The sequence below is a fragment of the Physeter macrocephalus genome, chromosome 17, assembly GCF_002837175.3.
Source record: "Physeter macrocephalus isolate SW-GA chromosome 17, ASM283717v5, whole genome shotgun sequence".
NCBI classification, from domain to species: domain Eukaryota; kingdom Metazoa; phylum Chordata; class Mammalia; order Artiodactyla; family Physeteridae; genus Physeter; species Physeter macrocephalus.
The window spans coordinates 3,971,535-3,983,393 of NC_041230.1; the positions used below are offsets into that span (position 1 = coordinate 3,971,535).

The window sequence follows — 11,859 nt, forward strand, 5'->3', positions numbered from 1 at the left end:
CCACAACAGAGGGAGGCCCGCATACCACAAAAAAAAAAAAAAAAAAGGTAAAATAAAATAACAAGAACCACTTAGAATCATGTCAGTCCTATAATACATGCGACATCAGTGCGTGTCTTACCTGGATCACTTCCAAGCAGCTGGAGGTTCCTGACTGGTTCCTACACCTCTGCCTCATTCAATCTCCCTTCCTTCCACAGAGGCCAACAGAATGATTTCCGTAGATCCCCAAATCCCCAGAGGCTCCCCACTGCCTACAAGATACACCCAGGGACTTCCCTGGCAGTCCAGTGGTTAAGACTCCGCGCTTCCACTGCAAGGGGTGAGGGTTCCATCCCTGTTTGGGGAACTAAGATCCCACATGCTGCGTGGCCAAATAAATAAATAAATAAAAATAAAAACCCTTCTTTAAAATTAAAAAAAAAATACACCCAACCTCCTTGGCGTGGAACTCAGCAGCAAGAGGGGCCTGTGAAACATAAGCTGGAACCTTCTCTGCCCTACAGTAGCCACCCAACTCAGAGTGAAAGCCAACATTTTAGCATGGTTGACAATACCCTACATCGTACACCCCCATCACCACCATTGTCCGCTCCCCCCAGCAAGCCCTGTCCCCTGGGACTCCTGCTCCACCATCTTCCCCATCAGTCTCTGCAGGCTTCATTGGCAACTTGACCCCTTCCTCACCCTCACATCCAATGGATCAATCCCTGAGTCCACCTACTCTGTCCCTTCTCTGCTTCTACCCCCTGTGGTCCACTCCACACCTGACCCCCCCACCCCGATCCTGTCCCCTAACCCCAATCCCCAGTCTATCCCCCCAGCTTCATCCTCCACAAGACTTTCGCTGGTCAAGACTCTTTCGAGGCACCCCATGCGGGGCGGAGGCCAGCTTCCTTTCTTGGTCTCTAACCCTCCACCACCACAGTCCCTGCACTCGCCCATTATCAGGTCAGCCCAGGAGGCAGGTTTAACGCACCCAGGACTACAGAACACTGAATCCCAGGGAGAGAATTCCCCGTCTTCAGCACCCTTTTAAATTTCTTTTTTAAAAAGTTGAGTGAGTAGGGACTTCCCTGGTGGTCCAGTGGTTAAGACTTTGCCTTCCAATGCAGGGGTTGTGGGTTTGATCCCTGGTCGGGGAGCTAAGATCCCACATGCCTTGGGGCCAAAAAATCCAAACATAAAACAGAAGCAATATTGTAATAAATTCAATAGACACTTTAAAAGTGGGCCACGTCAAAAAATCTTTAAAAAAAAAAATGAGTAGGTAATTCCCTGGCAGCTCAGTGGTTAAGACGCTGCACTTCCACTTCAGGGGGCACGGGTTCAATCCTTGGTCAGTGAACTAACATCCCACATGCCGCACGGCCAAAAAAAAAAAAAAAGTAAAATACACATAGCAAGAAATTTTACCATCTTAACCATTTTAAAGGGTACATTCACATTGCCGTGCACTCATCACCACCATCCATCTCTAGAACTCTGAGTGTCACACTCTGTCCCCGTTAAACACAGGATTCCCCCCTCCCCCAACCCCTGGCCACCACTATACTTATGGGATCTTAGTTCCCCAACCAGGGATTGTACCCAGGCCCTCGGCAGGGAGAGCACACAGCTCTAACCACCGGACTACCAGGGAACTCCCCAGACTACTTTCTGACTCTCTGAATTTTCCTACTGTAGGCACCTTGTATAACTAGAATCACACAGTATTTTTGTGACCGATTTATTTCACTTAGCAGAGGGTCCTCAAGGACATTATTGCTAGAAAAGGGAGGTAATTTAAAGGAAAAAAGAGGGGTAAGTCCTAATTGGGGTGCTAGAATGAGAGAGTAATCTCGAAGGTGGGGAAAGAAAGGCTGGTGTTAGTAAGATGCTAATTGCAGCCGTCACAGCAGAGTGGTTAAGAGCAAGGTGTGGGTGCGAGTGCATGGCGTGAATTTCCGCTCTGCCACGCATTAGCTGTGTGACTTTGACAGGTCACTTTAACCTCTCTGAGCTTCAGTGTGCTCAGCTGTAAAATGAGGGTGCTGGGAATTCCGTGGCGGTCCAGTGGTTAGGACGCTGTGCTTTCACTGAAGGGGACACAGGTTTGATCCCTGATTGGGGAACTGAGATTCCACAAGCTCAGCGGCATGGCCAAGAATAATAAATAAATAAATAAATAAATAAATAAATAAATAAATAAATAAATAAAATAAAATAAAATAAAATAAAATAAAATAAAATAAAATAAAATGAGGGTGGGACTTCTCTGGTGGCACAGTGGTTAAGAACCCGCCTGCCAAATGCAGCGGACACGGGTTCGAGCCCTGGGCCGGGAAAATCCCACATGCCGCGGAGCAACTAAGGCTGTGCACCACAACTACTGAGCCCGTGTGCCACAACTACTGAAGCCCGCGCACCTACAGCCCGTGCTCTGCAACAAGAAAAGCCACTGCAATGAGAAGCCCGTGCACGGCAACAAAGACCCAACGCAGCCAAAATTAAATAAATGAATACATAAGTTTATTAAAAAAATAAAATAAAACGAGGGTGGTTATGATAACAGCAAGTTCCTCCTAGAGTCGTTGTGAGCTTTCATACAGAGTGAGTACCTAATGAATGAAGGAACAAAAAGGTTTTTTCCTCTTCCTGGCTCGTCCTTGCCCTTCTGTGTGGGCTTCTAGACATCCTGCCCATACTCCAAAGCTGAGCTGACACATCACCACCCCGGGACACCCCGTGAATATTTGCCACCCATAAAGTGCTCGAATGGAAATGACTTTTTTCAAACCATTTCTCAGCCGGAACTTTGTGCCAGGCCTGTGCTGAGCATTGAGAATCTGAAGATCAGTTGAGCAAGGTCACAATCTCCTGGAGGAGAAAGACAACTGAGCAGAGAGGATTAAACAGAGCGGCCAGTATTGCTTTGAAGGTAGAAAGTAAGTAACGCATATACACTGCTTAATAGATATTACCTGCTATTATTATTGTTTATTTACCTTTACAATGCAATGACCACCGCCTCTCCTGGAGGCTACATCAAAATTTTAGACTTTTTTTTTTTTTTTGGCTGTGTTGGGTCTTCGTTGCTGCGTGCGGGCTTTCTCTAGTTGTGGCGATCGGGGGCTCCTCTTCGTTGTGGTGCGCGGGCTCCTCATTGTCGTGGCTTCTCTTGTTGCGGAGCACGGGCTCTAGGCACGTGGGCTCAGTAGTTGTGGCTCGCGGGCTGTAGAGCGCAGGCTCAGTAGTTGTGGCGCACGGGCTTAGCTGCTCCACGGCATGTGGGATCTTCCCGGACCAAGGCTCAAACCCGTGTCCTCTGCATTGGCAGGCGGATGCTTAACCACTGTGCTACCAGGGAAGTCCCCAAATTTTAAACTTTTGACAAAGCCATAGATGGGGGAAAAATAGTCTCCCTTTAGAGTCTTATTTCATTTCCTAGGGAGACGGAGGAAATGTACATGCCTGTTGGCCAGATTTATCTTCCCTTCTGCGAATTGCCCATTTGTACCCTCCCTGCATTATTCTATTTGTTTCTTTCTTTAGCTTTTACTTATTGATTTACAGGAATTCTTTATTCTGGATATTGACCCTTTGCCTGTTACTCTGTCTGTGGCAGATATTTTCTCTTGGCCTGTCCCTTTTCTCTTCACTTTGCTTACACAGTGCCTGAAGTCTTGGATTTTGATAAAGCCCAAGAAATCAATTTTTAAATGCTTTTCCTCACCTTACTCTCATAAACACACTTTCCTGTAAGATCTCATACTTTACAGTCTTGTTTTAGAGGTTTAGTTGCTTGAACCTTCTGAAATTTTTTTGAATGACGTGAGGTAAGGATTTAACTTTCTTTTCCCAATGGAGAGACAACTGAATAATCCTGGTTACTCAGAAAAACAGCCCAAATAACTAATTTATCCAACAGATAGGATGAGCAAATGCATCGTATGTAAATTATCTTATTAATTCCAGCAGCTCCAAGTGGTAGGTATTATTAGCCTCGTTTTTTTTTTTTTTTTCCAGAGAAGGGAACTAGGCGTAAAGGAATTAAATGATTTGTCGAGAGGATACATGACAAGACTATGAAAGAATTGAGGTTGGTTTTCTTACGAGTATCCATCTATGTCACATAATTGGTTTTCTTACGAGTATCCATCTATGTCACATAATTGGGAGGGGAAACTTCCTTTGTTTAGCTGTTTAGGAGGTGGGTTTCCAGGCATTCCAAGGATAGGTCAGTGTGAAGAGGGGAGAGATAGATTTTAGAGTGAGACTCTTAATTCACCCCTCGCTATTTCCTTGTTTGTTTGTTTGTTTGTTTGTTTGCCGCACCGAGTGGCTTACAGGATTTTAGTTCCCAGACCAGGGATCAAACCCGTGGCAGTGAGAGAGCCAAGTCCTAACCACTGGACCACCATGGAATTCCCGACCCCTCACTACTTCCTATAATAACCAGTCATTTAGAGCAGGAGACCAGGTCGGGGAGCCTTCAGGGGGTTGAGAGCTCGGCCTCCTGACCCAGATCTACCACAAACCAGCTGTGCAACTTTAGGAAGTGAATTAACTCGGTCTCAGTTTCCTTATCTGTAAAATGGGGACAATGAAGTTCCTACCTCACAGGCTATGGTGAACATCAAGTGAATAATACACATGCTTCACATATATTGACTGCTCAAGAAATGTCATTATGTTATCATTATTACTGAGCACCAGGTTCTCAACACGGGGAAAATTCCACAAGTGGTCCTGATAGTTCAGATAATTAAAGGTTGTTCTTAAAATAGACTCAAGTTTGAGGAGCTCCCTCAAGGCCCTGGGGAGCTGGGGAAGGCTGCTGAATGACTTCTTGGGTGAAGATTTCTTCCCGAAAGAGAAGAAGGCAGTGAGGAGACAGTGTCTAGAATCTCATTCTGTGTCTTACTCTCATTTTTCTCAAATTTCCGTCATTCATATATCCCTTTATCAACGTTTGCCATGTCTCTGCATTAATGGATACCACCTTATGACTGTTTCCATTTCCACATAACATATGAATATAAGTAAATAGTCATTTATCTAATTTTATTTATTTATTTTTATTTTATTTTATTTTTTTGCGGTACGCGGGCCTCTCACCGTTGCGGCCTCTCCCGTTGCGGAGCACAGGCTCCGGACGCGCAGGCTCAGCGGCCACGGCTCACGGGCCCAGCCGCTCCGCGGCATGTGGGATCTTCCCGGACCGGGGCACGAACCCGGTTCCCCTGCATCGGCAGGCGGACGCGCAACCACTGCGCCACCAGGGAAGCCCCAACTAATATTTTTATTGTAAATGATCTCGTTTTGTAAAACCCTTTCAAAAGGACCTTTACAAAGGAAACTTTAGAGCAGCCTTATAAACCGAAAGCCAGTTTCATGTGCCATTACAAAATAAAAAAGGAAATAAAATCAAGATTAATAAATCATAGCTAGAAGCTGCTGCTTGGTGTGGTAAATTGAACTACGGGCCCACGTTTTTCATCTTCCTGCTGTAGCATAACACATTTTCCTCTTGCTGTAGCCTCATGGCAAGCCAGGGCATGGAGAAGTAAACTCTGATTACCGTAAGGCTGTGGTAAAGGGTAAAGATGTATTATTTCCACGAGCCTTGTCCCTTTGCTGATTGTGCTTTGTATCCTTTCACTGGAATAAACCACAGCCGTGATGAGTTCAGTGAGTTCTCCTAGTGAATCACCAAACTTGGGGGTCATCTTGGGGACTGGCAACACAGCTCTCAAACCTTGGGCCAGCACAGATGACCACCGTTCTACCAGAAGTTGAGTGCTGTTGAAATCTCTTTGGGGCTCCATGAGTAGCTGACAATTTATTCATTCATTCATCAAAGACTTATGAAACAGCTGCTACGTGGCAGATGCTGTCTTGGGTGACTAGGACAATCAAGATATATGACTTGACGAAGTTTACCTGCTAGTGATGAAAACAGACAACGGACAAATAAACCCAAAAATATAAAATAAAATATAGTTTGTGCTAGTTCTATGAGGTACACGACGTAGAACTATGTGATAGTAATGGTGAGGCCACTTTAGATGGGAGGTGGTCTTTTTGAAGAGGTGGCATTTTGAGCTAAATCCTGAAAGGTGGAAAGGAGCCAGTTATGCAAGAATCTGTGGCAGGGAGAACAGCATGTGCAAAGGTCCAGGGGGAAAACAAGGAGGCCAGTGTGGCCAGAGCGGTCAGGCAAAGGAGACAGTGATGGGGGATAGCGTCAGAGAGGCATCCAGGGTCTTGAAAGCCACAGTAACATCATTTTTTTTTTTTTTTGGCCGTGCCGCATGGCATGTGGGATCTTAGTTCCCCAGCCAGGGATTGAACCCCTTGCCCCTGCAGTGGAAGCGTGGAGTCTTAACCACTGAACCACAAGGGAAGTCTCCCGCAGTAACATCTTTGAATGTTATTGTAGGTGCGTTGGGAAGCGATGGAAGGGTAGAGGAAAGGTGTGATATAATCTGATTTAGATTTTCAAGGCATCACTGAAACTATTATGTAAGGAATGATACAGAAGGGGCTATAGGTACAGAGGATCAGTTAGGAGGTTGTTGTACACCAGGTGAGAAACAATTGCATTTGGTGGTGGCAGTGCGTGTGGAAAGCAGTGGACAGATTCAGGGAATACTTTGGAGGTGGAGCTGAGAGCCCTCACGGATGGTCGGAATGGGAAGAGTGAGAGGAAGAGAGGAATCAAGGACGACTTTTGGGCTATGAACCTGACCAGCTGAGTGTCCTGCAGTGCGTTAAGTAGGGTCACGTTTTTGTGTGTGTGGAGAAAATCCAAAATTCCCTTTGGGGCATGTTAAGTGTTCGATGCCCGAGTTTCTGAGGTCAGCACCAGGAGAGCCTGGATTACTCAGATATCAGGATTCGAAGACTCTGGGGGTGAGGGTTGGGAGTGGGCTCAGAAATCTGCTCAAAGAGCACATGCATCTAGCAGAGGCAGTGGCAAAAGTAGGCTCCCGGTACTGTCCGCGTTCTGAAACCCTTCAGGTGGATCTGTCCGTGGTGCTGAACCGGCCGCTCCTGAGCTGTCCGTGGTACTAAACCTCTAGGAACAAGAGCTGGAGACTCTCTCCCTCTCTCTCCCTCCCTCCCTCCTTCCCTCCGTCTCTCTCTGTCACTTTTTCAAAGTACCCACCCTCCTGGGAAAGGCCCCGCTGTTGCCTGGAAACAAAGCTCTCTGGAATGAAAGCAAATGAGGGGGAAAAAAATCTGCAGTCATTTTTAAGAGGCAGCTTTGGCTCTTAGGACTGCAGGACCTGGCTACATCTTACCGGAATTATTAACACGAAGTTTCCAAAACATCTCTGAATATAGGAAAACAAGGGAAAGATGTGCCAGAACTCAGGCTGTTGGTTACGTTGGATAGGGGGAGGCAGGGAAATGAGATGGGGAGTGACGAGCCCTTCGTTTCTATGTTGTGATGTGGGGGCTACAAGAAGGTTATTATTGTAGATTTATATAAATACATCACGGCTATATTTCATGCCAACCTGAATTGCAAACATTTGAAATCATGAGCTTTGGGTGGCACTTTTTGAAATGACAAGAAGCCTTGTGATTTAAAAATGCCTCGGGACTTCCCTGATGGTGCAGTGGTTAAGACTCCATGCCCCCAATGCGGGGGGTCCCGGGTTCAATCCCTGGGGAAACTAGATCCCACATGCATGCCGCAACTAAGAGTTCTCATGCTGCAACTAAGGAGCCTGCCTGCCGCAACTAAGACCCAGCGCAACCAAATAATAAATAAATAAATAAATAAATATATATATATATAACATATATTTTTAAAATTTAGAAAAAAACTTAAAAAAATTCCTCAAAAATCCATACTTGCGAATATGATCAATTGTGTAAACTGTGTTTGTTATTTTCGTATGATCTTAGCTGGTGAATAAACATGCCGGCCATCTTTTGTTAGGATTAGTCTTGAATTATGTAGGTTTTGAATTGTGTAAGATCTTAAAAAATGAGTCCCTGGAGTAAAATCCAACCATTCTGAGATTGAAGAATGAATGAATGAACGAACACGTTTGTCATTCCCAAAGATCTAGCCACCAGGGAAGCCACAGCTTCTCCCACGACTATGAAGAGACAGACATTCACAAAGCACCCACTGTGTGATGGATTTTGCAGGGGACACCCAGGATGCCTGAGGCATTTTCCCTTTTCCTAAGGGGATGATTTCCACACCTCTTCAAGGGGGAGGAAGATTTGCGGCTTTGATTTGAGCTCGTTGATCAGGTAGAGACACTGAAATCTGGCTCTTGGATACTTTTCTGTCCTCTCATGGCATTGTCAGTCCAGTGGGTTTTGATATTCCAAATTCCCTAAAGAAGCTGTAGCTCATTATATTATATATTTTTCTTGCCTATTGTCTGTCTCAACTTCTAGAATTTAGGCTCCATGATGGTAGGGACTAACTGTTTCTATTTCATCCCCAAGCCTCCAGCATCTAGAACACTTCTTCTAGATGGTCTATGAATTTTTCGAAGGGTTAAATGAATGAAAGGTGATGTTTGTAAACACAAGATATCCCAATATCTTAAAGTTGGTAACTCACTAAATTACAAAGAAAATGACTGAACTGAACTAAGCACATCAGTTGGCTGGATGCAGCCCAAGATTTGCCCGGTTGAGTCCTCCAAGGTCATGGAATCCCTACTGAGCAAGACTCTGCCATGGGAGCACGTCATGGCCAGGAGAAGTGATGTTCCCTCCTCCAGTCCGTCAGTGGTGGCCCAGAAGGCAGGGCTGTGTGCCACCAAGCATGGAACCTGGTCAGCAAGGATCACCCCGCAAGGATAAGAACTTACTTTATCCCTTTTAACAATTTCAGGAAAAATTAATCACATTGTGTGGTTGCATCTGTTTACCGTGGCCCTTCCCCCAACTAGCAGACACTTAGGCTATTTCCAAACAGTAATCATTTGGAAGCCTCAGACCCCTTGAGAGAGACCCAAATTCAACTTGTAAACCACACAGCCATGATTTAACCCCGGGCAATCTGTTGCCAAAGACCTTCTTGTTTCACGACTACTGAAGATTCTTCAGTTTACTCTGCAGGCAAAAAGTAGAATGATTGATGTGAGAAAAACTCACCTAGCTGCTAAAAACCTTAAAGCATCCAGTCACTTGGGGTGTCTAGGGTGAAATATAAAATGACAGAGAGTTGCCACGTCTGCTTAGAGAAATACGTGCCCACAGAGCTCTTCTGTGGTCTGACTGATGGGGTTCACATTCTAAAGACAGAATCTTTACAAATCAAGTAAATTTATTGATAGCTTATTGTGTCCTCAACAAGAATCTATCCATAGGGTGATGTTATTATCCTCATTTTACAGAACAAAATAGATCTTTGTGGACTGATATGGAAAGGTCTCAAGGACACATCATTGTATGGGAAAAAAGCACGTTGCAAAGCCACAGATGGAGTCTGACATCCCTTATATGAAAAAACCAACAACACGTAAAACAATGTCAGATATTTTCTATAGATGCATAGATGTGTATGTAAAGGCTTGCCAAATTGAAAACACAAAATGTATTTAAAAGAAAAAGCTGACAAGACATTACCGAGTTTATCAAGGTTACATTTGTTTGTTCAGGATGAAAACCCACTAATTTTTTTTTTTTTTTTTTTTTTTTTGCCGCACTGTACATCTTGCGGAATCTTAGTTTCCCAACCAGGAATTGGATCCGGGCCCCCGGGAGTGAAAGCGCCGAGTCCTTTCACTGAAGGACTTGAGTCGCTGAACCATCAGTGAATTTCCCCCAAAAAACCACTAATTTTATTAAACGATTATCACAGTCAGAAAGTTCATGACAGACCGTCAAATTTTAGCATGGCAAAACTCACGGATAAAGTTGATTTTGCTTAAACTCCAGGTTTACAGGAAGTTTTTTGTTTTGGGGGGATCAGGACTAAATAGGATGGCCCTGTTATATTTGGTTAATCTCAGGGTGTAAACTAATTTTTCTTCCTGGACTATGGCACACCGTGAATGTGACGGTTTTCCTTCCACGTGTATTGCTTACCCAATAAGAAGTTAAAAATCCTAAAATCCAAATATTGACCATTGTATTTCAACGTCAGAGATGTTAGCAATAGAAAAAGTAAAGGTGCACCTTAACATCAATGAAATATGACATATCGATTTAATTATGACAACTTAGTCAATAGCAACAGTGCGTATATCATAGTAACAGGCTGATATGCATTTGGCACTGTTATTATGGGATGGGTAATATTAGCCAAGATAAGGAAAGTCAGGCCAGTATCGATGCATTCGCAGATATGCACACACAAATTCCATTTCCTTCTGTAGGCACAGAGATGTATGTAAATGAAAAGTAAAAGCACACTCCCAGTGCACCCCAAATCCACAGCAGTCACTCACCTCTAGAGCAGAGACTGGGGTTGGTGAAGTGAGATCAGCAGGAAATCTTGATCTTTGACAGAGAAAATGTGCGCACTTGTTGACTGTCAAGAAAGAAAAATAAAATAATAAGTTTAAAACAGAGATTTGGAGAAGGTAAGTCCCTCTCTGAGAGGTGAACAATGAATGGTCTTGCTCACCCCTAATTCCCACTGTCTAGCACACAGCAGTCACCCTTCTGATCCCTATTAAACCAGATCACCTGGCTCATACAGCCAGTTAGTAGCAGAGTTGTGAGTCAGACCTGAAACTCACAGGCTCTAAAACCTACTCCGCCCCCACAGCCTCACCCCAAAATAGGGTTTGTAAATTCCCCAGGGAGGGGGCTGGGGGATGGCGGTCAGTTCTCCACAAGAGTCCTCTCCTCCCAGAGAGGATCCTGGATACATCCTCGGGCAGCCAACCTGTTTGTCTTTCCATCCCTGGGAGACGGTTGATTGCCATGGAAACCCATATCCTCCTCCCAAAGATCCAGACCACCAGCGATGGGAAAGACAGTCCTACCTTTTGATTCCCTGGTTTGTTGGGCCTGATAGGATAAGATGAGGGCTGTGTGTGTGCATGTGTGTGTACAGCATCTCTTGAAGGTTTCTAAAGAAACTGATCATTGTGGTTACCAGAAGAGAATCCGGTGTTGGAAGATGAGGAGAACGTTGTTTTTTATCTTATATTCTCTGTCCCTTTTTTTTTTTTTTTTTTTTTTGCGGTACGCGGGCCTCCCTCTGTTGTGGCCTCTCCCGCTGCGGAGCACAGGCTCCGGACGCGCAGGCTCAGCGGCCACGGCTCACGGGCCCAGCCGCTCAGCGGCATGTGGGATCTTCCCGGACCGGGGCACGAACCCGTGTCCCCTGCATCGGCAGGCGGACTCTCAACCACTGCGCCACAAGGGAAGCCCTCTCTGTCCCTTTTGAATGTTGTATCAAATAAGCTCTTAAATAAATAATAAAGGCATAAGGTGGAAAAATATGTATGTTTTTAAAACATTAGGATAAAATGAATAAAGAATTGGGATACAATGTGGACATGAGATGTACAGTGATTTAAAACTTCTTTCTGGGACTTCCCTGGTGGCGCAGTGGTTAAGAATCTGCCTGCCAACGCAGGGGACACGGGTTCTAGCCCTGGTCTGGGAAGATCCCACATGTCGCGGAGCAACTAAGCCCGTGCGCCACAACTACCGAACCTGCAGTCTAGAGCCCATGAACCACAACTACTGAGCCCGCGAGCCACAACTACTGAGGCTGCGTGCCACAACTACTGAAGCCCGCGCGCCTAGAGCCCATGCTCCACAAGAGAAGCCACTGCAATGAGAAGCCCACGCACCACAACGAAGAGTAGCCCCCGCTCGCCGCAACTAGAGAAAAGACGACGCACAGCAACGAAGACCCAATGCAGCCAAAAATAA

The 11,859-nt window shown here is 45.2% G+C and overlaps 1 protein-coding gene across 16 annotated transcripts in view; it reads right to left on the reverse strand.

Annotated features, from left to right (window-relative positions):
• Positions 1-11,859, reverse strand: part of LOC112062478 (endothelial zinc finger protein induced by tumor necrosis factor alpha) — a 139,650-nt gene that overhangs the window by 91,547 nt on the left and 36,244 nt on the right. For 9 of the 16 annotated variants that reach the window (XR_003676532.2, XR_008615452.1, XR_008615458.1 and 6 more), the window contains one exon: positions 9,684-10,498. Coding sequence is in view for 3 of the 16 variants with exons in the window: in XM_055078879.1 (XP_054934854.1) it covers positions 10,450-10,498 (49 nt within the window). In the remaining 13 variants the exon portion in view is untranslated. Of the gene's footprint in view, positions 1-9,683; positions 10,499-11,859 lie in introns of those variants that run through there. The other 7 variants (XR_008615455.1, XR_008615454.1, XR_008615453.1 and 4 more) reach the window with 2 other exon arrangements.